Source organism: Lonchura striata, chromosome 17 (assembly GCF_050655825.1).
Source record: "Lonchura striata isolate lonStrDom1 chromosome 17, ASM5065582v1, whole genome shotgun sequence".
Classification (NCBI taxonomy): Eukaryota; Metazoa; Chordata; class Aves; order Passeriformes; family Estrildidae; genus Lonchura; species Lonchura striata.
In genome coordinates this window covers 6,317,521-6,342,819 of record NC_140719.1, presented here as the reverse complement: position 1 = coordinate 6,342,819, position 25,299 = coordinate 6,317,521, and the positions used below count along the sequence as shown (strand labels likewise).

General features: G+C 50.3%; 1 protein-coding gene and 1 long non-coding RNA gene across 2 annotated transcripts; one reads left to right on the top strand and one right to left on the bottom strand.

The window, feature by feature from the left end:
• Positions 1–3,361: 3,361 nt before the first annotated feature.
• On the top strand, positions 3,362–20,084 carry URM1 (ubiquitin related modifier 1). Its single transcript, XM_021551366.4, has 5 exons — positions 3,362–3,405; positions 6,023–6,093; positions 17,969–18,050; positions 19,056–19,104; positions 19,816–20,084. The coding sequence occupies exons 1-5, from the start codon at positions 3,371–3,373 to the stop codon at positions 19,882–19,884; spliced, it is 306 nt and encodes a 101-aa protein (XP_021407041.1). The 5' UTR covers positions 3,362–3,370; the 3' UTR covers positions 19,885–20,084.
• LOC116184210 (uncharacterized) lies at positions 18,409–19,868 on the bottom strand. Its single transcript, XR_014958823.1, has 2 exons — positions 19,731–19,868; positions 18,409–18,598 (listed from the first exon to the last, which is right to left on the bottom strand). It is a non-coding gene; the product is annotated as an uncharacterized LOC116184210 (long non-coding RNA).
• Positions 20,085–25,299: the final 5,215 nt, after the last annotated feature.

The window sequence follows — 25,299 nt, the reverse complement described above, 5'->3', positions numbered from 1 at the left end:
CAGTTCATTAAAAATCCAGACACAGGCACAAAATCATGGCATGCCAGGCTCTGGGAGAGCTTTGGGCAGTTGAGCTCACGCAGTACAGGCTGGCAACCCCAGGAACTGCAGGCGATGCTGATGCTATCCAGGTCCAGAACGCATTCCTGCTCAGGATGTGGGACATTGCCCAGATCTTCCCTGATCCCTCGACAGATGATCCCAGGCTTGTGAAGTGGGATGTGACCCCTGCTGTGCCGCATCCCCCCTCCTTGTTACAGCCCTGCCTTCCTCTGGTCCCATCCCTGAGGGTGCGGGGAGGATTCGTGCCCTGCTCCTGCCCTGAGGTGACAGCTCGCACGCCCTGCGCCGTGCCCGGGGGCCGGAGGAAGCGAGGGCAGCCGGAGCCTTCCTCCTGCCCCCGGCCGTGCGAGTGGCTCGGCCGCAGGAAGAGGCTAACAGCGGCGGGCCAGCCACCCCCTCAGCTTTGAGTATCACTTTCAGCTATTCTGAAGGTTAAACGCCTGTTTAGAGCTCCCTATTGAAGGTAGAGCCGGGGGTGCGGCATTGTTCGGACGCCCTCCCGCTTTGTCTGGCCGCTTTCAGGGATGCCCTGAATGGGAAGCGGCCCCCAGCCCAGCACCCCGGCAGAAGGGCTCCCGGGGGAGAGCCGCTTCCTCCGCCCTCATGACATTCAGCCCTCCATCGGTTCAGCTCCCGCTTTCTTTCTGCTGCAGTTTAACCCGGGCACAGAGGCCGGGCTCCATCTTACTGATCTCTGCTTGACACCCAATTACCACATGAATGGGAGAGAAAGGCTGCAAAAGGCTTTAACTCCCACTGACCCTCCTTCCCCTCTGCCTGCTTCCCTCTCTCCCCGTCCTACCCCCTCGCCTTTCTCCCGGCGGAGGGAGTTCAAAACTGAGACGGGGAAATCAAACAAAGCCCCGAGTGAGGAAACCCATTGTCACCGCCTCCGCGATGGCTCCCCTTTCGCCAGCTATTGTTCCCCTTGAAGTTTGACTTGCTGTGTGGAAGGATGCGAGCAGCTGTTTGCGCATTCCCCTGATGTTTTATTGAAAAATAATTGAATCGTCAGTTCGGGGCTCTCTGATAAAATGTTTCCTCGTAACGCTAGGCCCTGCTCTATTTATAAACTACATTTCCCTCTAGAATGTGATGGTGAGCTAACACGTTTCCTCCAGGATAAAGCCTCAGTGGAGGAATGGAGGTATCTTCCTTCTGCACTCAAGGAGAGAGAGAAAGCTTGGAAATGGCAGGGAAAAAGACATAAAATGGGAATGAGACAAAAGAAATTAACCCTCTCTTCATTGCCAGGCTCAATTTCCAACCTGTTCCCTTTGCAGTTGCAAAGTGGGAGGGGAATGGGAGCAGCCGGAGCCCCTGGCCAGCAGCCCCCTGCCCCAGCGAGCAGCACAGCTACCCGGGTTTTGTGTACCTGTTTATCAAACACCGCCTGTGTTTACAGCACTTCAACAACGGCAGCATTACGTGTGTGCTTAGTTTCCCCATCCCAAACATATCCCAGAGGATTTGTGGTGCTCTGGTTTTCAGTGCACAGCATAGAGACGGGACTCATTCCTCTCCCAAGCACAAAATGTCCATAAAAACGTCCCTGTATCTCATGTGGTCACTTTTTGTCCAGGACAATTGTTAATAGTAACCAGCTTTAAATGCTTGAATGACCCAAATTGGTATTTATGATTACTGCTCCCTTTCTTGTAGGGAGGTTCTAACACTAAATCTGTACCATTTTGTTGTGTAAGTCAGGAATCAAGACTCTTTTAGGAGCTAGTTCTGCTTTTATTTGGCCTCATAAATGATTTCTGGGAGCAAGAAGAATAGCTCATATAAAACCATAACTGCAAACACTGATCTGGAATCAAGAATACTAGATCCTCTGAACACAGAATGCTTCACTCATTTCTGAAGTAAAGATTTTTGTTGAAGGCTTATTTCCTCAGCCACTTTTCCATACAATTCCATCCTGGGCCATATCTCTGAGATACTCAAAAACCTTAGGATTTAGAGATACATAAAATCCAGCTGGAATTTTTGGATGAAGACCACGGTCAACAGCTTCACGGCTCTGCCATCACGTAACCCCGGCAGCGATGGCAGCATTCATCTGCCAGAGGGACCAGCCTTTCCTGGGGCCCAGCCCAGAGAATCATCTCCTTGGAGAACAAAAGGCCATTACAAACACCACCACCTTCTGCTCCCGGGGTTAGGCGTACTCTGACCCCCGTTAGCATAAACGAAGAGCAATCTGTCTGTGTAAATTTATGCCCCTTACACATAATGCATCATGTATATGCATAGCTATTACATTTCTATGTGCATGTGTGCACATGGTACATGTATTTTTTAATCCCAAACCCTCCTGAGCGGAGGGAGGGTTAAGAGGCTGCAGCTTTTCTACCAGTGCTGCCCCTGTGCAGCTCCATGTTGTGGGGGAGAAGCAGAGCCCAGCTGTCACCGCCGTGGCTGCGTTCTGCCTGTGTACATGGGCCTTCTCTGGGGACAGGAGGGGAAAACAAACAGGCGACAGATGTGAGCCGCGTTGTTTAACGCTGTGCTGGGGGTGCCTGGCGCCGTGGGGATGTGCTGGCTGGCAGGGGCTGCCCGAGCAGAGGGGATGCTGAACAGCCACCCCTGATGCAGAACTGCATCTTCCCGGTGGTGACAGGAGCTGTCCTTAGCATCACCCAGCTGTGTCTGGTCCCGGGGAGCTGCGAGGCAGCGGGGTGGCATCACAGAATTACAGAACTGTAGGGTTGGGAGGGATTCAGTCTGACCCCTCTGCCAAGGCAGGGTCACCTGGAGCAGGTGACAGGAACACATCCAGGTGGGTTTGGGATGTCTGCAGAGAAGGAGACTCCCCACCCTCCTCGGACACCTGTTCCAGTGCTCTGCCATCCTCAATGCGAAGTCCTTCCTCGCGTTGAGGTGGAACTTCTTGTGTTGTAGCAAAACCCCCGCTGGTAAGCCCACGTGCAGCTGCTGCCTTTGCGCAGCCCGAGTGCTCCGAGCGAACAGGGCCCCGCAGGCGGCTCCGAGCGCGGCAAAGCCGGAACTCGGTGCAGAAACCGGAGTTTTAAAATAACACCGCCCGGCACCAGCGCCCAGGTGCTTTAAAATAACACCACCGGGGGCACGGGCCGCACTGCGGGAGCTTCTCCGGGGGAGGAAGAGGAACGGGAGGAAGAGGAGAAGAGGGCAGAGAAGAGGGGCAGAGGAGAAGAGCAGGGAGGAAGAGGAGCAGGCGGGCCCGGCGCAGCCCCGGGGCCGCTGCCGGCGCGGCACGGCGGCACCGGAAGTCGCCGGCGGCACTTCCGGCGCGGCCGCCCCTCCCGCCGCCGCCGCCAAGATGGCGGCGCCCGTGTCGCTGCAGGTGGAGTTCGGGTGAGCGCGGGCGGCGGGGCCGGGCGGAGGGCAGGGCAGGGCCGGGATGGGCCGCGGTGGGCCGGCCCCTCGGTGAGGCGGCCGCGGCTGTGCCATGGGGCGGTTGCTGCCCGCGGCCTGGGGGGCCGGGCGCGGCCGGGTCCGGGCGCGGCCGCTGTGACGGGCCGCGGGCCGGGGTGGCGGGAGCGGCCGCCGCCGGGGAACCCGGGAAGCAGACATCGGCGGGAGGGACCGGACACTGCCGGAGGGTGCCCGCAGCGTGGGGCCGGGCCGTCTGCCCCAGCGCCTCGCTCTCCTCTCTGTCAACGTCCTGTGTCAGGCCTTTCTTTTTCTTTCACATCTTTCAACCTTCTTGAGTTGTTTAGGGTTTGTTTTAATTATTAAAATTGTTTATGAAAACCTCCCCCTCGTTTCTTGGCTTTTTTTTTTCTGAGCGCTGTCTGTGTGTGTGTTTGTGTGTGCCCTCACAGTGCTTTGTGTTTGAGCCCTGTCAGTCCTGTAAAGCTGCCAGGTTCTCACTCTGTAGCATTTCAGTCTCCAGGCCTTTGCTGCTGTACTATCGGCACTGCTCATGCTCTGGCCCTGGGATCTTAAAGCATTTGCAGTGGAAGCTGTGCATATTTGTGGAAATACTTGTGTTATTTCGTTAAAGCCTCCTTTTAGCAGAAGCTAAAAGGCTGCTATTTATTCACTTTTTCCCACCCTTTCACAAACACAGAAATGCCATAACCCTTTAAATACCCTTCTCCTTAAGAATCCTTTCCTCTATCTTTCCCGCTTCCAGCTGCAGCAACTCTCCTAATTTTCCCAGAAGAGTGAGATGCATTTTTGCTTCCCTTGGAAATGCATAAATGAGCTCTCTATGTAGGAACCACAGCTGAGTTCCCCACAGCTCTCGCCTTACAGAAGGACCTTATCTTGCAATCTACATTTCCCGCTGTAACAAAGCGTGACCTTGTTTTCGTTACATGAAAAAATGTTTTTCATATAATTGTTATGACTTGTTCCCTTGCATGAATCTCGGCTCATGTTAATAATCACTGCTTCAATTTTGAGATAACTGTTTGTTGTGAGCTGGTGGAAGAACACCAACAGAGTGCTCTTTAGGAGAGCTGCTGCATATAAGTAATGCTGCTGAAGGCATAACAAGGGTTCTGTTGTGCTCTGCCATTGCAGAGCCAAGAAAACCTACTGTGGCATTTTTAGATATTGAATTTAAAGGAACTTAATAACATCTGGAAGTATTTTTGTTGATACTTAGGTGAGGATTGCTCGTTTTAAATATTCTCTGTTTTGTGTTGGTTTCCAAGGAAAGAGAGGCACCAGAAAGTTCCCAGAAAGTAATTTCATGGGAAAATTTTTCCAAAGTAATTGGCATTTAAGTTCGAAGAACATTTTGCCACAATTTTATGCCCTTTAAAAATGGGTTGGTCATTTTTCTACCTCAGTTTAATATTAAGTGAACTGAGTTTTTTAAGAGTTCTCTAGTTGTTAAAACTTTGGCCAGTGTAGAGTTCAGTCTAGAGTCAAAAGCTCACACTCTCTGCTGCTGTGTCCTGTAACTTAAAGTAGCTTTTGTGTTTATTATCCATGTCCCTACTCACATGGTAGAAGTTTTATAATCTTAGTTTGGCCTGTGGCCCCACAACATCATGGAAAACGATTGATGTTGGTAAAGTTCAAGATTTTCACAATTGTACTTTTTCCAGAACAGGAATAGAGGCGAGAAGCTTGCTGAGGCTTCTAAGCTGTAGTTACAAAAATCAATTACTCTTTTGAAGAGCCCAAGGTTAGGTGCCTGAACCCAATTCAAATCCTGTTCTTTTCCAATGTGAGGAGCAGCTCCTTTACCTGCCATATTCTGCTCACACCTGATCTGTACTTGCAGAGGCCATAATTTCTTATCTGAGAGCATTCCCTAATGTGTTAAAGTGTCAGAAGGGGGATGAACATCAGGTTGTTCAGTGGAGGAAGACTGTGTATTTGTTTATTTCTATTTTACCTTGTCACCCTCATCACTTGTTTCTCCCAGTCAAGTCTCCCTCTCTGGGACACCTTGTAGTGAGTAGATAAGAAAGAGCTGCCAGGACTCTCAGGCTGCTGGCTCTGACTTGCTCTGTAACTTCATGTGAGTCGCTTTCCCTTTCTGTGTGTTCACACTCAGAAACTGGGGGAATATTTATTCCAGAAGGATGCTCAGTTTTTGAGGTTTCTGGCTGGCAGGAGTTAGGGATGGGCAGTGTTGGATGGAGTGTGGTGGCTGTAGTTTTGCTTGGGTGGAAGCAGTGCCGGTGATGGGAGAGGGAAGCGGCGCTGCACAGCGGCTTGGGAGCTCCTGCAGATGGGAACCATCCTCCCATTCCACTGGATGATGCCTGGCACCGTGGGGTTCTGGCCCACAGCAGAGCCTCCTCTCTGTGTTGGCACTGGGAGCTGGCAGCTTCCTCTGTGGACTTCTGGTTTGTGACAGGAAAAAAAAAGACAAAGGGAATCCTGTGCTAAATATAGTCTGTGTCATTTGTTTTCTCTGTTGTGGCATCTATGTAAATTGCCTCTTTTGTACTGCCTTCTCTTGACAATAAAGCAACATCTCAGTGGTTCATTGTTTTTATTTCAGAGGTGGTGCGGAACTCTTATTCGATGGTGTCAAAAAGCATCAGGTGACTTTGCCCTGTCAACCAGAGCCTTGTGAGTATCAGAAACTGTTGGATAACTTTAGAGTAACAACAAATGAAACAAAGCTGGTTTGTACAGCACTTAGAGTTGCCAGCAAGGATCAAAGTATTTTAAAAGCTCTTTCACACATGCCATGGATCAGGCAGCTTGGTAAACAGGGGTTAGTTCTCAAAGTCTGAGGTCTTTCCTGTCTTCTAAGCACTTGTGAATCAAGTCCTTCCTTAAGACTTTTGCCTCCCTCCTGCTGGATAGACAACAGCCTCTGGATATTTCCATCAAGTCTGTCATTGTCTTTCTTGGTACTTGAAACCACCAATAACATCTTCTCTCCTCTGTTTTTTTCCTGCCTGTTCTGAGGTTTCCAAGAGGCACATATATATATGTGTGTGTGTGTGTTTATGTGGTGTATAGATATGTGGGGGAGTGTGTAGCAATTTAACATAAATGTGTATCTGCTTATTTGACCTTTCAAGTAAATGTGATAATTTTAATATGAACTCTGCAATTGAAAACAGTAAACCTAATGCTCAGATAGGATGCTGGATCCTACCCATGGCCTTCCCTGCAATAAAAACCAGGACTTTAGTGTTCAAGGGACAAACAGTCACAGTTCCTGGTTTGCAATTTGGAATATCAATACTGAGCAGTGCTGCACTAACTCAATTGTGTGAGTACTTCAGTTGTGGTGTAATTTTGCCACAGGTATGTTCTGAATTTTTCCAGCTAGATAGCACTGCTTTATGCTATTGCAGTGGGATTATAAACCAAAATAACACAAAGCCATGAGGGAATGTTAGGGTATATCTCACAAATAGCTGATACCATAACCTAGGTGCTGGGAGCCCCCAGGCCTGAAATCTTTTTGCTGTGCCTAATTAGAGATTGGTAGAAGTGCTTTTGATGCTTGGACATAACTATGTATAATTCAAATATAATAGGAGTGCTGCATATTGTGTTATATTGTGGTTAAGGATGGGACTAAGGCTCCAGAAACATGACCTGATGCTGATTTGCTTTGTGAGTTTAGTCATGTTGCTTAACTTTCCCCTGTTGCTAGTGATACTTTGATGTATCACAAGAGAATTCAGCATTAAATTCCAGCACTGTTGAAGCACTCAAGATCCTTAAATGAAAGGTAGCAAAGAAATGCTAAAACACTAATTTAGTTGCTTTATAAACTTGGGGACTAGAGCATAATTTTCTTCAGTGCTCTGCAAATTTAAAGTACCCAGTAACGCCCATTGTTTTGGTGGTGTTCAAACCATGATCAGATGCTGAAGAAAAAGGGGTTATTACAGGAGATGTTTATTTCTGCCAGGGGAGGGGAGGATGTTAATACCAAAGAGGGATTCTTTCAGCCCAGTGGCTGTCAGCAGTGCAGTTGTGTGTTGCTTGATCCATTCCCACTTGAAGCTGCTGGGAAGACTTGTGCAGCCTGAGTAGGATCTACATTTATCCTAAGGGATATATCTCTCCCTGAGGGTCTGTCTCAGCCTCAGGGTTCAAACTCATGATCTCCAGTGATTCATTCCAGATTCAGCTAACACATTATTGTCCCCAGCTTTTCCTGCTGCCTTGTTTTCCAGACGCTGCTATCCCTGACAGAACTGGCACTGTACCCCCTTGTCAACTCCCCTGGTTTGCTGCTGTCTTGTGCCTTGGCTGTCAGGGAGGTTTCATTTTCAATCCAGTAAAGAATTACTGGAAACACCCCTCATGATACTTCCAGAAGACAATTATGTTGTAGTGGTGAGGAATCAATTGAATAATATCAGAAAATAAGAATAATTTTACTGAAATTTTATGTTGTTCCTAATGTTGTGTATTTCCCTTGTTCACACTAGGAAATTTTAACTCTCCTGTCTCTGGGTAAATAAAGATATGCATAGCCAGGTCCCTGCTGCACTCATGCAGCCAGAATTGCAATGATTAGAGAAATAAAATAGCTCAGTTCTACTGGGCACATACTGTTGCTTACCTTACCCTGAATGTCCATCACTGAATTCTCCAGGGAAAGACCTGTAGTATGAACACTACTTGAAGACCTGCACTTCTAACCCCATTTTAAGTGATTTCATTAGCTGCCAAGTTTATTTTTGGCCATTTTGGCCTCTCTTACCTACTCTTCCTTTTTTCTAGGTTATTTTTTGTCTTTGTCCTCCTTTTTGCAGAACAGTTGCTTCTCTCTGGGTTATGGGGCCCGCCTATATTTCAGTTGTTTAGGCATTTTTATATATATCCCAGAAGGGAAGGGAGGTGGAAATTATATGAAGAAATGCCTACAAATATTTACATGAATAAAACAAGCTGTGTTCCATAGTTGGTAGGGGCAGTCAGTGTTCTTTAAATTACGTTATTGAGCAAACTCTTTCTGTGGTCATTTCTTCTTTCCTGGTAACAGGCACTAGATGGAAAGTAGGTGGGTTCCAGATCCAGTTAACTTTTTCAAGATTTGATTCTCTGTCCTTTTCTGATGCTTGAAGCTGGGCTCCTGGAGGGATTGGGAAAGGCAGGAGGAAGAAAGCTGCAAGTGGGACAAGAGCAAGCCACAAGGGATACAGCCATGTGGCAGGACCTATTTTTATTATCCAAGGGGCATTTTGTATCCTGATGTCAGTTAAATAGCGGTTCTTTATTTTCAAAGTGGAGCTGTCTCAGCCTGCATTTTGAAGTTGCTGCCAAAATGGGAACTTATAAAAGTGTGATGTATGTGCATAGACAGCAGATTTACCTAAGCCACACTTTGTGCAAGACTGTGTAATCTTGTAGAGGTGTTGCAGAAAGAAGAGCTCAAGTTAAACAAGAATCTTGTCCCAAATTTCTGGCTATCCTGATGATTTCACTGATAATGCTGTTTGAGGATCTAAAGGCATTGTGCCCTGTTGGCTTCTTCTGCATAAAAACAGTGTGTGTGGGAGAAAGCAGCTGGGGGAATAACGATATTTGTCACATGGAGAGAGGATTAAATTGGCAGGGAAATCAACTTTATTTTCAAGCATCTAAGAGGCTATTAGAGACAATGGAGCATAAAAGAGAGAAACCCTAGATTAAAAACTGAAAATGTATTTGGCAGCCTCCTCCTGAAACAAGCCACAGTAATTTAACCAAGTGGTTCAGTAATCAAATAGATCATTGTATGACAGCTCTGCAAGTGATGCTGGAGCTCCTTCCTCCATCTCGCTGGGACTCACAGTGGTGGATTTGTCTTGGCCATGTGAGTTGCATAGATGCTGTTGGAAGGTAGGAAGTCACTGGCATTGTTTAACCCTTGTGGTCATTTCAGGTTTAGCTGAGCTGCATCATCAGATGAAGAGTGTTTACAAAACCTGTCTGCTGTGCTGTCTTCTGGATGTTGTACCTGGAGGCTGGGGTTGTGTGTAAAGTCTCTGGCACTTGCGCTGCAGGCAGCTCAGCTGCTGTCACAAACCTTTGAGTTCCAATTTCTCATGTGGCTTCAATGGTGGGACTTTTGGAGCAGCAGATTCACTGGTGCTCACTGGGACCTTCTGGGCTAATCAGAAATTCACACTGTGTTTTGGCACTTTACAAGTCTGGAAGGTTAAATTATTAATCAGCGTGTTTTGGTAATTGTGGTTTCCCTTTACCAAAACTCTAGGGAAAAAAAAAGCCCACTGCCAATCAGATTTTTTTTTAAGAAGGAAAATTAAAATAATCTGCCAAATATTGCTTATGTTGAATCCCCATGGAGAAGAGCATGGTGTGCTCCTCGAGAGCTTTGCTTTCCAAGGGCCTTGTTCTGCACAGCATGGAGGACTGCTGGGGACTTGGGAGCATTCATCTTCTGGGAAAAGAGCCTGGAGATCCTGAGAGATCAGACCTATGTTACAGGCAGATACAAGATACAGCGTGGCATGTGTTCAGCACTGACTGGGGTGCTGGACCAAAAGAACCTGTAAAATCCAGAGCAGCAGTTGGCGTTGCTGTTGGTGAGTGCCTGATGCTGGGTAGTACATCGTAGTTGAGTCATTAATATTCTGGCATGCTTTTATTGCTCTGTTTATTATCCCTAACATTTTAAAACTTGCTCCAAAAGAAAGAATAAAAATATATTTGCTAATGTAGAGATTTATTAGAAGAATGGTAAAAAAAACCCCATAGATCTGTGGAACTTCATGCAGTCAAGTCTTTTTAAACGCAGTGTGTGGTACTTGCAGCTCTCAGAGGACTTAGGTTATTCCCTCCTCGTGCATCCCACTCGTGCATCTCTTTTAGGCAGGAAATTACAGATTTGGTGGCAGGAGAAGGGGGCTCAGTGGGTTGTGCAGGGTGGGTGCTCAGGCTGGACCAGCTCAGCCCTGGAGCTGCTGCCAGCAGTCAGGGTGAGCAGTGTTTGCAGTCGGAGCTGTCGCGATGCCAGCGCTGCCGCGTCTCAATGGAGCAGCTCTGGCGTGGGGCTCAGCTCCAGGTCCCTGTCCCAGCCTGAGGGAATAGGGAAATAAACGCTTGTCCTCACAGGAGCAGTCCCATCACCCTCCTGGGAGGCCGCGGAGCCGCTTTACCGGATCAGCTCATCCCAACTCATTGTGGAAGGAGCTTCCCAGGCACTGGGAAACCAGCTCTTGTGTGTGACCAAATCCCTGGGATAACAAAGCCTGGCTGTTACACCCTTCTTCCCAGCCGCTGTATTGCAGTGCGGACACCTAGCAGGATAACCCCTCTGTCCCACCCCCCTCCCCTCGCTCTTTTCTCTTGGTGGGATTTGCTGTGCTGACAGCGCTGTTCAGAGGGTGGCAGCGGAGCAGGGCTGGGGAGGAGGATCCGGGCCCTTTAAACCGCTTAGCATGCGGTTCACACGGCTCCGGGCCAGCTGTTCCTTTCTCCTCCTGCCCTCACTCGCAGGAGTTGTTTGCTGAGCTCAGAGCTCCTGTGCAAAATTGCTTTTCAAAAGAGCCACTTTCTGCTTAATTAAACAATGAGCCGCCGTCCCTCTGCACATCTGTAAAGCTCCCTCCGCAGCCCCTTTATCCCACAAACTGCTCCATTCTTACCTCCATTCACTTGTAAATCTTACCCCCCCCTCTCCTCCACCCTGATCATCTCACTGGCCCTTTCTTTTTCCCTTTCAAGTAAGACTGAGGAGCTTGGAGTATCTGTGGGGGTGGCTGGGTTGGGTGGACAGGAATCGGTTTAATGGTGCTTGGCCCTGTATGAAAGCCTAATAATAGCAAAGCAGATCTGAGCCCAAAAGTGAGAGGCGATTTCTGTATTTAGAGGAATAAAATCATGGCAGTTTCCTGAGCTGAGCTGAGACACTGACTCATCCAGCAGCCAGAGGGGACACAGCCACCAGCCAGGCTGGGAGGGGGGCAAGGATTTGACTTCAAGGCATTTTCTGATCCAGCTGGCAGTGCCAGGGAAAGCCCAGCCCAGGGAATTCCCTCGGCCAGGCTGGCTGTGTGCAGAGCAGTGCCAGGCTGCCAGGGAATCCCTCTCCACTCTGGCAGGAGCAGACACCTTTCTCCATGGTTCAGGGTTGCACACCAGCTCTGTGTTGTCTCTTTAATAGCAATAAGGTTTTCATTTTCAGCTCTCAGTGCCTGTGCACACACCCAAAACTCAGAAACCAGGAAAATAGGAGAGAGGGGAAATTTCAATTTGCTGGGTTTTGGCAAAGCTTTGCACTGGTGGTTAGTAATGCATTCTCTGAATTGTCTTGCTGAGAGCTTAAAAAAAATTAACCAGTAACATTCAAGGTTAAACAGGATAAATGAATGGAAAAGTGATGAGGTGGGATATCTCCTTTATCATTGAGAAGGACAGATTATAGCCAGCATGATGCAATATCATCTAGTATAGATTGATAGGGAGGAATGAAGAAATGGGAGTTTAGTGCATTAGCGGAAGATTCCTGACTGCAAAAACTATTAGACCATGGCACAGTCTCCTTGGGGTTTGGTAGCAGGTCTACAGTGCTCAAGCCTCTTAAAATCAGAACAGGCAAGGCTCAGGACAGTCTTTTGTTGAGAATAATTCTGTGCTGGCAGAGGGATAAAATTACAGGACCTGTTAAGGGGATGCTTTTTTTCATGTCTGTGATCCCCAGGCTGGTACTTTGCTGCTGGGGCAATAGTCTTTGAGGCTCTCTCAGCTCCTTCCTTTGACAATTTTGAACGAGAGGCAAGACCCTGGGCCAACACTAGTGATCTGTGATCCTAATTAAAAGAGACAGTTTGGTGCACTGGCATTTATTGGGGAGCCTGAAGTGACAATAGCGTTGGGTGTTACGGGATTAGATGCTCTGACTTTGGAAATGAGTAGGGATTAGGTTTACCCTGAGAATCAGCTCGAAGCTGCTTTTTTTTGTCATGAGAGCTGATGGATCTGGAGGCTTGCTGCTGGCTAGCAGTGGGATTGGAGATCCCTTGAACTTGTATTTCCCTACCAGCAATCTGTGGGGAGTGGAAGATCCCAAGCAGCTTCTCTGCAGTTCATAAGCATTGTGATTAAAACCTCAGGGCTGAGAATTTTGCTGGGTGATAGCTGGGATCTGAGTCCTCACTGCTGACAGGAAGGCTGTAAAAGACCTCTGTGATCCTTTCCCATTTTGTGGACACAAGAAAATTAAGAAGAGCATCGCTCTTCTAGATGAGAAGCAAGAAAAAGACATCTTAAAGCAATTAAAAATTACAGAAGTCAAAACCTTGGTGTTCATTTGTAGCAGACAAGAACAGAATACAGCAACAATTGCCATTCTCTTATGCCTGTTACCCCCTAATTAGTTGCCCCCTAATTTCTTCCCTAGTACTTAAATCACTGCCCATTCCAGTGTGTGTGGTAGGATTGGCTTGTGCACTTGTCAGAGAAAATGGATTTTACTCTTGTGCAAAATTTGCCTGGCTGCTCACTCTGCGTAATACCAAATCCATTTGCCTATGACTCCATTTATATCAGCCATTCCAGGTCTTCTTCTGCAGTTTATGGCACACCATGGTCTGCTTCAGAGAGTGATTTGCATATCAGATGGGAGGCTGGAAGAGCTGGAAGGATCCCTTAGATCTGGTTTTGAGCTCATTTAGAGAGCAGATTCCTGGAGGGCCTGCTCAGATCCAAAAGCAAAGAGCAGTCATGCACCTGGAAGAGCAGCAGGTATTGGGAGTTGGTTTGCCTGTTTTAAAAACAAGCTGCTTAAGCAGGGAAAGGGACATACAAATTGTTTTTCCACACATTTCCATGCAGGCAGGGGGAATAATGGCAGAGGAGCTGCGGGGAAGGGGCTTTGTCATGGTTACAGGCCGGTGGCTGAGAATGTGGGTGGAGCAGCGCTCGTCCAGAGTTAGTGACCTCAGCAAATTGGAGCTCAGCCATGGTCAGTATGATAAATGATCTTATTCTGGGTCAAAGAAATGGTACCCCACAGGGAGGTGTCCGCAAGGCGGCCCGGGAAAGCGCCGTGCTGCTGCAGCACTGACCCCTTAGTGACCAGTGCCACATATATCTTATTTACTGCGGACCAGAAGGGAATTTTCCATGGTTCAGCCTTTAGAGGGATCCCCTATTTCCCTGAAATAATCTCCCAGTTCTGCAGTCAAGGCAAGAAAATGGGTGTAGTTACACCTTCTGGGTGCCCTTCGAGGCTTTGTGCAAGTTTCTATGTGGATTTTAAGGCAGGGGGCACAGAGATGTCTGGTCCTTGCGTGTGTGTGTGACTCTGCGAGTAACCTGTGCAGCTCCCTGGGAGCCAAGGGCTGTGTGTCCCTGTCAGCTGGTAGCAGGGTTGCACATAAACCTTCCATGTTTCTGCACCTTTATCAGTTCATTGTGAGATCCTTCTAGTGCAACACCCAGCTTGGTGTTTCTTATTCGAAGCACCTGGGTCCTCTCTGCACACAGCGAGTGCCCTCTTTTCTGAGTTGTCACTGATGGATCTGTCAGGCCCAGGAGGTTTTATTGAGCTAGGAAAGATCTATGGATTTCAGCTCTGCTTTTGAGGGTGCAAATGAGCCCAGGCAGTGCTAGAATGGACTATTAGATGCATTCCTGTTGCAGAGGAAGCTCAGCAGATTCTTCATGAAGGAGCAGCTGGGGCAATGCAGGTGGTCAGACCTGCCTTCACTGGGACTGAAGCAAATCCTTGGATGATTTGAGGGAGGACAGAGCAGGTTGTGCCTCTTCCAGGAGTGTTTGTGGTGCAGCTGGGCTGAAAGGAGACGAGGCCATTGGGGTTTGTGTGCGCTCGCTGCAGTTCCTGCATCCCGGCCTCTTGCGTGACAAGGCAATGACTTTGTGTCACTGCAAGCACACGTCTCGTTTTCCTGAGCGCTGCGTTTCGCTGGGTGATCGCTTTCCTGCATATATTGTGGGCTTCAGCTCCCATCTGTGCACTTGAACAAAGCCGTTTTCTCAAATGATTGTCGGTTTTTCTTTTTTTTTTTAATTAACTTTAGATTATTTTTTCCTAAGAATTTGGAGAGGGTTGATGTACTGCTAGCACAGGCAGCAGAAGCTGTCTCTGTGTAGAAATAAGATAGGGATTTCCTACCATGTGCTTCAGTCCCTCCTTTGCAGTTTGAGAATATTTCCGCTTCCTTGGCTGGTTCAGTCTTGCTTCTCCTCTGATGCTGCCAACGGTGGAGGGAGCACAGTTAATAAGAATTAAGTGCATTTTTTTGATGTGATATTTGTTTGCTGTGAGTGAAATGTAGTAGTCTACCAAAAAGATTTCAGTAAGACCATGCAGCATTGATAAAAATACATCATTACTGGGATGAGCTGGGTTCGAGTTGGTGATGTTGGAGCAAAATGCTGTATTGTCTCTGCTCTCACCTGAACCTCCCTCTGGAGCCAAAATGCATGGTGGGTTTTGCAGCCAAATCACAGCACCTGTAGTACAGCTGTGCTTCTGCCAAAGCAGATGCCTCTGTTCTGTGATGGGGGCCAACTTCAAACCAACACAAGTGTGAAATTGCTGCATTGTAATGATGATTTAACTTCTCAGCAGATGTGGTGCCTGACCAGGCTGAGATTTTTTTCCTTCTTTATATGTCATCCGTAGCGAACCTGCTGTTTGCATAGAAAATCCTTGGCCCAGGCAGCTGGAAACCTGTTAGACCCGTAGTATAGTATCAGAAAGAAAATGTCTTAGGAACACTACATATGTCAGTTATAAGAGATAAGCAGTTGTGCTATAATTTACCTCTTATTATTTCCATCATGAGAACACAGAGTCCTGAGCTGTTGATCCAGACTGCTGTTTGAGGCACTGAGCTGCAAGATGGCTTCTCCACAGACCACTTGCAATGGAAGTAATCTTGTTCCTTTTCAATATCTTACTCGTGGGAGATAGTTTTGGTGTGGCTGTGGTCATCTGTCATCCTTTATAATTGATTTGTTCTAGTAATATTGGTGTATAGCACATAGAAAAATGAAGGTGGGTGGAAAAATTCAATGCTGATGAAGCAGACAAAAGTATTGTCTTAAAGTTGGCTGTGGAGAAAGGGTCTTAATTTTTGTACCTTTTGGAGTTGGCATGCATAGGGATATCTGGGGTTTTTCCCTACTGTTTAAATTCTTCAGTATATGCGTACGTGACTTCTGGGTAGGAGTAAATGAATGTTGGCTCAGGTGGGACTGGAAATAACATTTGTTATGGAAGGAGATGGGGTGAGGGAGTCTTCCAGCTCAGCCTCGAATAAATCAGTCCTCTCGCCCCTCCGTCCAGGCTGCTTCTAGGTGGCTGCCTTTTATCCAGCTAGTGCAGCCTGTTTCTGTCTAAATGATCTCTCCTGAAAGGTCCCAGAGGAAAGGGCTGCTTATTCCATGCAAGGAGAATGGTATATGGCACAGCTCATTGTTGTGTGCCCTGCTGCAAGTGCATAAATATGAAACAGCTCACAGGCGATGCTGCAGTGGGGCTGGTGTCCCCTTCACACCCCCCTCCCTCTCCTGAAGGCTCCTCTCCATCTTCCTTCCTTTACAGCTTTCATTTCTGGGTGATGGAGAGCGGGAGCCATTTGGGTGTGAGATCCTGAGGGCTTGATGTTGCAGCAGTGTTTTTCAGGGGAAGGTGAATGTAGTTAACTCTTGTTCTGATGGCTCACCGACCGCTGTGCTGCACGTGTGTGTGTGTGTGTGTGTGTGTGTGTGTGTGTGTGTGTGTGTGTACATATATATATATATATATATATATGTATGTATGTATGTAAATACACACACCTTCTTAGTGGTGCTCCCTGTCCCCCGTGCATGTAGCTAGGAAGGAGGCAGAAAATGGTCTATTTTGTTCTTTTAACTACATATCATTACAAGAGAGTTGTGGGTTGGCCCCAGGCAGGTGATCCAGCTCACCAGGCAGTTTTGAGGCACAAAGCAGCTCCTTTTGCCCAGATCAGAGTGATCCAGTGCCTGGAGGCAGCAATACCTGTTGTGCTCTGGGCAGCTCTGTGGTGAGATCGGGGTTTTGGGATCAGAGTGCTGGTTTGGAGGCCCCAGTGCCCTGGGAAAGCAGGGGGAACAGAGGGACTCTCAGAGCATCCCCCTCCCCCTTTCCCCAGGAGAAGAGGCCCCCATCTGCTGCAGATGGACATATCCCCATTGCCTAGTTGATGTGCACCTGTCTACACCAGGGCTGTTCATCCTGAGTGTGACAGAAGCAATGAGGGTGACATTATTTGGAACAACCCCAGTTTGGCTCTGGGTAACATCCATGATCCCATAAAATCCTGGGGTAAGGTCTGGGCTCAGTCAAGCCACTACAAATGCACATACTGTTGCTAGTCATGAAGCAAACACATGGGGAATGGTACACAGAGTGAATTAACTCAGAGAAGCACATGTGGAAAGATACCTCATGACTGCAATGAGCTTACCTCACATAAGAAACCCATCCTGCCATCCCTGCTCCTCCTGGAGCAGGGCTGCAGCCCTCACTGGTGGATTTGTGCCTTCAGAAAGCTTCCTCGCTTCTTGAAAACAAACAAAACTCTTTTGGGGCTTTCAGAGGGCTGTTTAAAGGAGCCCCGAGAGAATAACTGATTGTGGATTCAGAATGATGAAGTGGTTTGTGGAACACTGAAATATAGAGGCAAATGCAGGAGAACTCCACTTTGCAATTTGTCAGCTTCTCTAAACCCTGTAACGGATTGTTCCCCCCCTCTCCGTCTCTTCTCACCTCTCCAATAGGAAATTAACTGATACTATCACTAAAGAAATTGTTTTTGCCTCACAAAGTAAAATTGATACTATAAAAACCCGCCAGCAGTGTCTCCTCCTCCTTTTACATGAAGACAAATCCTTCCTGTCACCTACTGAAATGGAAAGATAAAGGCTGAGCTTTAATAAAGAAGCTCTAAGCATGAAGTGTAGAAGGAGGGAGCAGGCACAGCATGGGGAACACTCCACAGCAGCAGGTGTGATGCTGAGGGATGCTCTAACTGTCCAAAATGCAACTATGGGCTCCTGTCTGGTTAATGCATGGCCATGGACAGGTTTGGGCCCCACAGCTCCCAATGTCTCCAAGAGTTTGTGCTGGTTTTGGTGCAAAAGTGTCTGTCTTTGCTCCATTCAGGTTCTTAGGCTTGCTTGTTTGGACTTTTAAAATCTAATTAAATGCACAAAAGAATTAGACATAATTTGTTGGGTGACAAGATAATGCACAGGGTATGAGATGTGTCAGAGACCTGAACATCAGGAATCTGCTGCCAGATTGGTGCTTCAGCAGGAACTGCATTCATTCTTAGCAGGATGAGTTTTCTGTGGGAAACCTCTTCTGCCAAACCACAGGGACAGGACTGTCTGTGAGTTTCTTTGCAGCTATCCCCATCCATCCTGCATGTTCCTCATCTGCTCTTTCGTGGATAAACAATCACTTTGCTCTGCCATCACTAGGAGCCATCAACTAGTTTGTAAACCCTGTCCTTCATTCTTCCAGGGGATATCAGAAACCTGCTCAAGTGGATCAAACAGAATCTGTTGAAAGAGCGACCAGAGTTATTTTTGCAAGGGGAATCTGTGTAAGTACAACTGTTAGGAATCCTCCTTGTGTTTCTCTCTTCATCCCTACAGTTTTTCCTCTGGGGCGGATTTCCTATTGAGTAAGTCAATGACCATGAAAACACAGGATTTGCTTAAGTGATAGTGGGAGGTATCCCACCCACACCTTGCAATGTCCACAGAGAGCATCTTTTGCAGCCCTCACCCCAAATCTTTGAACTTTAAACATGAAGCAGGGCCATTTATACTTTCTCTTCACTGTCACTTGGAACAAAGCAGCACCTGTATCCTCAATTCCAGGAGTTTTAGCAGGTCTGTCTGTTCCCTGCTGATATCACTGGGACTGAAGCAGTCATTCTGAGAAATGCCAACAAATACTTCTTCTGGGAAATGTATTTTTATTATCAAAACGGGGCCAGTCTCGTGGAGGGGGGGGGTAGAAAAAAAAAGGAAGGCAAGAGAAATGGAGCAGAGTGAGCTGTGCAAGCCATCCCTGACTGCGGGGTGGCGCTGGGGGTGTTTAACATTCGTCACGGATCTTTGTGAGCTGAAGCGTGTGCCAGGTCCCCTGGTAACAGGAGAGACAATTGCAGGACACTGAAGATCAAAGAGGGGGAATCCCTTTGCTCAGAATCAGGGGCTTGGAGTGGATCCCAGGTGTTCAGTGCCTCTGCTAGGGGCAGCGGAATGGCTTTCCCTGCCTTCCCACTGAGCTCTCTGCTCTCGCCTGCCGTGCGTGGGTTTTAATTACCTGGCTTTTCTGCATGGTACGGAAATGCAGTCATCCTGGAGCATCCTCAGAACGGTGCCTTTCCATTCAAATCAGCTTTGGGATTGCTCCTGCGTCCCCTTTATTTGATCCAGAAAGGGCACAGACTGTACCTGCTCCCACCTCCATGCTAGGATCCCTTTTTTGGCATTACAGGCAGCCAGCCTGTGATCTGTGCTGTGACATCCCTTGTTCTTAACTATTTGTGGGGCTTTTTAGCAGCCCTGTATCCTAATTATTTCTCTCTATTTTGCAGGAGGCCAGGAATTTTGGTGCTCATCAACGAGGCAGACTGGGAACTAATGGTCTGTACTCCTTCAGTTTGACTTTCTTTGTTGAAAATATTGCTCTCTCTCTTCTGTGGTTGCTCTCACAGCAGCTATTTCTGATTCTTGCCCCAAGCAAAGCATCTCATATTTGAGGGGGAAGGGGCAGGCTGGAATCTATCTCCTGTACTGTGGCTGTTCAAAAGCCTGGAGCCTCTCTCTAACCTGCTGAGTCTCATCAGCCAGACCGGGTCTGAAGAGAGATCACCTTTTTCCCTGGTCTCTGGCACTGGGTTTTGCACCTCTGGCTGCTGGTAGGTCCCCCAACATGTGGGGTGACAGCAGGGGGGCACCTGAGACGTTCAGACCCCACAAAGAAACACCTTCCCTGAAGTCAGGTGATGCCTGGCAGGTAAAGGCCACAGGGAGATTTCAACTCAAACAGGCACCTGGTAAATGTCTTCCCTTCTCAGCCCACTGTTGTGCTCAGACAACAAACAGCCCCTCGCCATTTCCCTGCCTCAGGCAACCACCTGTTCTGTCAAAACCCTGGTCCAGAAAGCAATGTGGGGTGATGAGCATCAGCACTGTGGCTGATCTCTCACCTTTGCTTCTGTTATGATGAAAACATCAGTCTGTCCCCTTCTGCTCTCCCTAATACTCACCATCTTTTTATGAGCTGTTTTCTCTTTGCAGCTTGTATTTGGAAATGACATTTAAGCAATTTTTCATTTTTTTCTTGGCCTGCAGGGTGAGCTGGATTATAAACTCCAGGACCAGGATAATGTGCTTTTCATCTCAACATTGCACGGCGGGTGAACTCCTGAAAAAACAAAGAGGATGTAAATCCAAATCCCTGGGAAAAAAAAAAAAAAAAAAAAAAAACCAAAAAAAAACCCTTAACCCACCCGAACCTCTGTTGAGCTGCCTGTGTCCAGTCTCTGCATCTTCCCACTGCCTTCACTTGTTCCAGACATCCAAATAAAGCTCTGCCAGCCTGCGGCCTTCTGTCACCACAACAGCATCCATCTTTTGGTCCTCATTTCACCTCTCCTGACTACACTTCCAGGTACCCTAACGAGCAGAGAGCACCTCAGCATGTGGGACTTTGTTTTTTTCTGACAGGAGGAAGAGGGGTGCTGAACCCTGAGTAGGATAATATGTCTTAACATGCAGTGAGGTGTTCTGGTGCTGGGAACCAGGATTCTTTTAACATGATGCTTAATGTTGGTACAGTCTCTGTACCAACCATGGGAAGGGTGAGAAAGTGCAAGGAAACAAAAGGGGGCTTGACTAGTTTTTCCATGGGGTAGCAAACATGGCAGCTCCAGAGCCCTCAGAAGTGACTTGCACCTTGTCGTGATATTTATTTATAGGAAGCAGGAGAGAAATAGGCCTTTTGGGTTTTGTATTTCTAATCCCTCATGCTGCTTTTGTACCAGAGCTGAGGCAGGGTGAAGTACTGGCCCATGAATGATGTCAATTTATAATGATTTGGTTGGAGGGAAAACAAACCCTCACCCGGCCTGAGACAGCACAGGGTGATCAGGGCAGCAAATGATCTTTCTGTCACTGTGATAGACAGAATTGATCGGGCTGCACTGCATTCTGTGCAGGTGGGAGCTGCAGTGTGGCTGGAGAAGGGCTGGGGCTGGAGATGCACAGTTAAAGTGCCAAGACCTGAGAAAGTCAGGAACTTTTAACCCTTTGTGTCAGCGGGAGGGAGAGGTTTCTTGCTGCATGTCCTGAGGAAGTCCTGTGAGCACTGTGGAAGTGGGTGTGTGTGGTTCTCCTAGGGCATGGGTGTTTGTTGGCTTTCCAGAAGTTTCCTCAGAAAGACAGACTGGCTCCTGCCACCCAGGAGGCTACAGCAAGAGCAGAGGGATGGGCTCAGAGAGGATAGCATTGGCACCAGCAGGTCTGAACATGCTGCATGAGCTTCCAGGAGTGCCTGGCCAGGACTTGTCCTGCGCTCCCCCCTGCCCTGCTCACCTGTTTCGGGCGGGCTCCAGCGGCGTGCAGAGGTCCCGCAGCAGCTCCTGCCCGAGGCGCGGCTGTCGTGGAGCAGAGGCCTCGCCGGTGCCTCTCACTGCTGCTCTGCACCATGTCCTGCTCTAAGAGCCCTCAGTGTTCAGGAGCTGCTGAGGAGGCGGGGGGCAGCTGGCCCTGCTCAGGCAGCCTGGGCCAGCACCCGAGAGCTGCGCACAAGGAGCCTTTCCCGCGCTGCGCCTGACGGAGGAATTCCTCTGATGCAGGGAGTGATTCCCTCAGCTGACTTCACTGATTCCTCTCTCTCTACCCCTCCACAACCTGCGTAACTACAAGCACCCACAGCCTACGATGCTTCTGCATCTGAGGAGCCCCAGCTTCAACCCACTGCTGGTGACAAACCGATATTCAGCCTTTTCCAAATCCAGCCACAGCAATTTGAGTCCAGCTCACACCATTTGTAAGTACACATTCGGGCCAAAGGCTCTTCTCTGCCCTGAGTTCCTGGCCCTTAGCTTAGCTGGGCCAGGACAGTGGAAGGGGATTCCAGGTGGTGGTAGAAGCTGGCTGAAGAACAAGGAACCTGCGTGGCATGTGGCTTGAAACGGACTGAAGCACAATGGGAAAAAGCAGGTTCATCTTCAGCACTGCTGCCTGCCCTTCGTCTACCCTGCCTCTGTCTTAGGCTGGGCTTGTTCTCATGCCCCCCAGCTGTTTGCTCGGATAAAGATGGGTTCCTTCCCCAGGAGCTGTTATTCCCCTCGATAGTGCAGGTTAGACCCAGGTGGCTTAGCTCCTGCTGTAGTAAAAGCTGTCAATCACTGCTAAAAAAAGCTAGAAATGGGAAGATGAAGGAAGCCAAGGGGATGGAGAAGAGGGGTACAGCAAAATCCTGTAACAACAAGAGCAACAAAAAGTTTCTGAAATAAAAGCCTTTTAAAACATTCTCCCCCTCCAGCTTTGTCCTAGATAGGCTCTTGGTGAAATTCTGCTCGGATCTTGTAATGCTTCCCTCCTCCTCCTGGGTTTCCTTGGCAGCCCCGGCCGAGCCGTTTGGCTGGTGGATTCATAAAGCCTCTCTGTTCGAGCGAGCCTTCCTCCGGCCGCCGTTCCGCGGGGGCTGCTCCGCTCCGGGGCTCCCGGAGGCGGCGAGGGCCGTGCCCGCGGCCCGGAGCCGCTCTCCGCCGGGCCCGCCCGGTGCCCGAGCGGCGGGGCCGCTTCTCGGCCCGACGGAGACGCCGCACGGCCGGAGCGGCCTCGGTGAGCCCGGGGCCAGCCGCGGCTGCGGCAAGAGGACCAGGAGAGTGTCCCGGTGCAGGGGGCCGGGCGCACGCCGAAGCAGGTTGAATGGAATTAAGCCGCAATGATAAAATAGGTAAATAAATAAAGATAAGAAAGATAAACCGGGATGGAGCCGCAGGGCCGAAGTGCCCGCCCGCCACGCCGGTCTGCGGCCCCACCGGCCCCGGCAAAGCGCCGGTGCCCGAGGCTCGGCCCCTCGGTCCCTGCCTGGGGCTGCCCGGCCGGGGCGGCCGTCCCGGTGATGATCCCGCCGGTGTTTGACGCATTAAAACCGAGCACCCTCGGCCGCGCCGAGCAGAGCGAAGCCGCCGCTGGTGCTTCCTTAGTTTCCCTGAAATCCTGGCCCCGACCCCCGGGACGCAGCCGGGAGCGGTTACCTGCCAAGCCCCGGGCCCGGGGAAGGTCCGTCCTCCGTCCTGTGCCCCGAGAACCGTCCTGGAGCCCCGCCGGAGGAGGTGAAACCTCTGCTACAGATGTCCAGACACAATTCTTGGTTCGTACGGCTCCATCGCACAAGAATTGCGTTTGGACAATCAGGAGCGGAGATTCCCATCCCGGGCTCGCGGGATCTTCCAGGGGGAATCCGGCTGGAGCCTGGAAAAGAAGGACACACGGGCCCTGAGCCGGCTCCCGCCGCCCTCCGCTCCCGCTTCCCGGCCCCGCCGAGCCGCTGCTCCAGCCCCGACAAGTTTCGAGCGCAGCCGCGGCGTTTCGCATCCCGGGTTCCATTTAATGGCACCGCGAGGAGTTTAATTTTATCTACTCATTTCTTATCCCTCAAAAAAAAAAAAAAAAAAAAAAAAAGGAAAAAAGAAAAAGAAAGTAAAAAGAAAAAATTAAAAAGAAGCCCAATTTAAAAAAAGAATAATAAAAAAATTAAAAAATTTTAAAAGAAAAAAAATAAACGAAAAAAAACAAGAAAAAAGATAGAAAACGAAAACCGACGATCCATCCCTGCCGGAGCAGCCCCGGTGGAGCGGGGGCTCGGTGCGCCGGGGCTGGCGGCCGCGGCGGGGCTCGGTGCCTCCGGCAGCCGCGGGGCTCCGCGGGGGTGATGCTGCGGGCACAGACTCCGGCCCCGCGCTGCAGCCGCGCCGCTCCTGCCTTGGAGAATCCACCAATTCCAAGCGGATAGCCCTCAAAATTCGTGCACTTTGAACAAATCTCCGAAATTTATAAATGACCGCTGGAGAGGAAATATTAATAATAATAATAATGATAAAAAAAAGGAAAAAGATGAAAAATCCAGGCTTCTTCCCCAGCCCCTCCTCACCGACCGGCGCCCACGAAGTTGGGAACAAATCCCCCCTCTCCAGCCAGGGAAAATCCCGGCCCGCTGCCGGCGCTTCCCCCGCCGATGCCAGTGCCGGTGCCGGTGGCCGTGGCCGCTCCGCGGCGGGGCCGGGCAGGTCGCCCCGAGAGAACGCCGGGGGCTGCGGGCGAGCGGCGGACCCCTGGCTGCCCGAGCCGCCCTCGGCCCACGGGGCTCCGAGTTTCCACGGGGCGCGGAAAGTGCGTCCCGCGGGGGCGGAGCGGGCGGCCCCCGCGGCTCGGCGGGGCACGGCGGCGGGGCTCCCGCGGCACCTGCTGCCGGCCCCGAGCCCGGCCGAGCCGCCGCGGCTCTGCCCGCTTCCTCCACGCCGTATCCACCCGGGAGGGTCCCAAATCCGCCCGGGAGGGATGCGCACACCGGGGCTCTGCGGGCTGCGCCGGGGCCGGGCAGGGCTTTTAGTTGAACGGCACAACAATAAATGTGTTGCAGAGCCGGCGAGAAAAGAATGGGGATGACCTTCAATTGGTACTGGATTTGAATAACACCACGGGGTGATAAATGCCCATTGTGTTTTAGGAGTAATGAATCTCCACTGTCTCTATAGCACAGAAACAGCAGCTGCAACCTGGAGCCAGCCATCTCTTAAAGACACAGCTCCCACAGCCCGGCTCCGGCCCGGCCCGCAGCCGCCGCACCGCTGGGCCCGGGGCGCGGGGTGCGCTCTGCCCCGGGGCTCGGCGCCCAGCCCCGGGGACGGCCACGGCTGGCCCCACTCGGGGTTGTGGGGATCCCCCCCGAGCAGCCGGGCAGAGCTGGGTCTGGGGTCCCCTCCCACCCACTCGGCCCCCCTTGGAGACCCCCTCCGTTCTGCTGCCGCGGGAGTGCCACTGCCCGGGTACCCCCTGGGGTATGGGGTCACCTGCACCCCAACTCGGCCCCCCAGCGGCAGGGAAAGTGCCGGGGATAAATAATGCTCATTGTTTTCCCCTAATGAATATTACCGAGGTGGCAGGCCGGCAGCTGCGGGCTCCGGCCGGAGGAGCGGGGACATCGCCGGCCTCTCTCCGCCCGGGGACACCCCAGCTCCAACCTGCCGAAGGTCCCCGCATCAAAGGGCAAAGCACGGAGGTGGCCGGCGCCTTCTCCACCGCTGCCTGCCACCACCCTGGGTGTCACAGCGGTCCCTGGGCAGAGCTGGCCGGGAGCCTGGAAGTGTTCCCCACGGAGATCCCCGCTTGTCCTCGCCTTCCCTCGTGTCCTCACGCAGGGGCTGGGGAGAGGGATGGGTGAGTGCTGGGACAGAAGCTCCCACAGCGCCAGGGATGCTTGGGGCAGCCCAGCCGCACGGAGCTGCAGGGTGACCCCCGTCTCTGTCCCCAACCCGTAGCAGTGTCCCCTGCCTTAGGCATCACCCCTGGAGCCCAGGGACCGTGTCAGAGACTCTCAGGCCCAAACCCTGAGCAGGGACCAACAGTGCAGGGATCTATGACTGGACGTTGCTTCCCACAGAGTCTCATTCCCTCCCTGGGAGGTTTTGCCCACCCTGAAGAGGCATGAAGGTGTCCCAGGGCTTGGGAATAGCCACATCCTCACAGCCCCTTCCCCATGGGCCAGAGCCAGGGGGATGCCCAGCTCCTGCCACAGCCATGTGCCTTCCTCGGAAAGGCTCC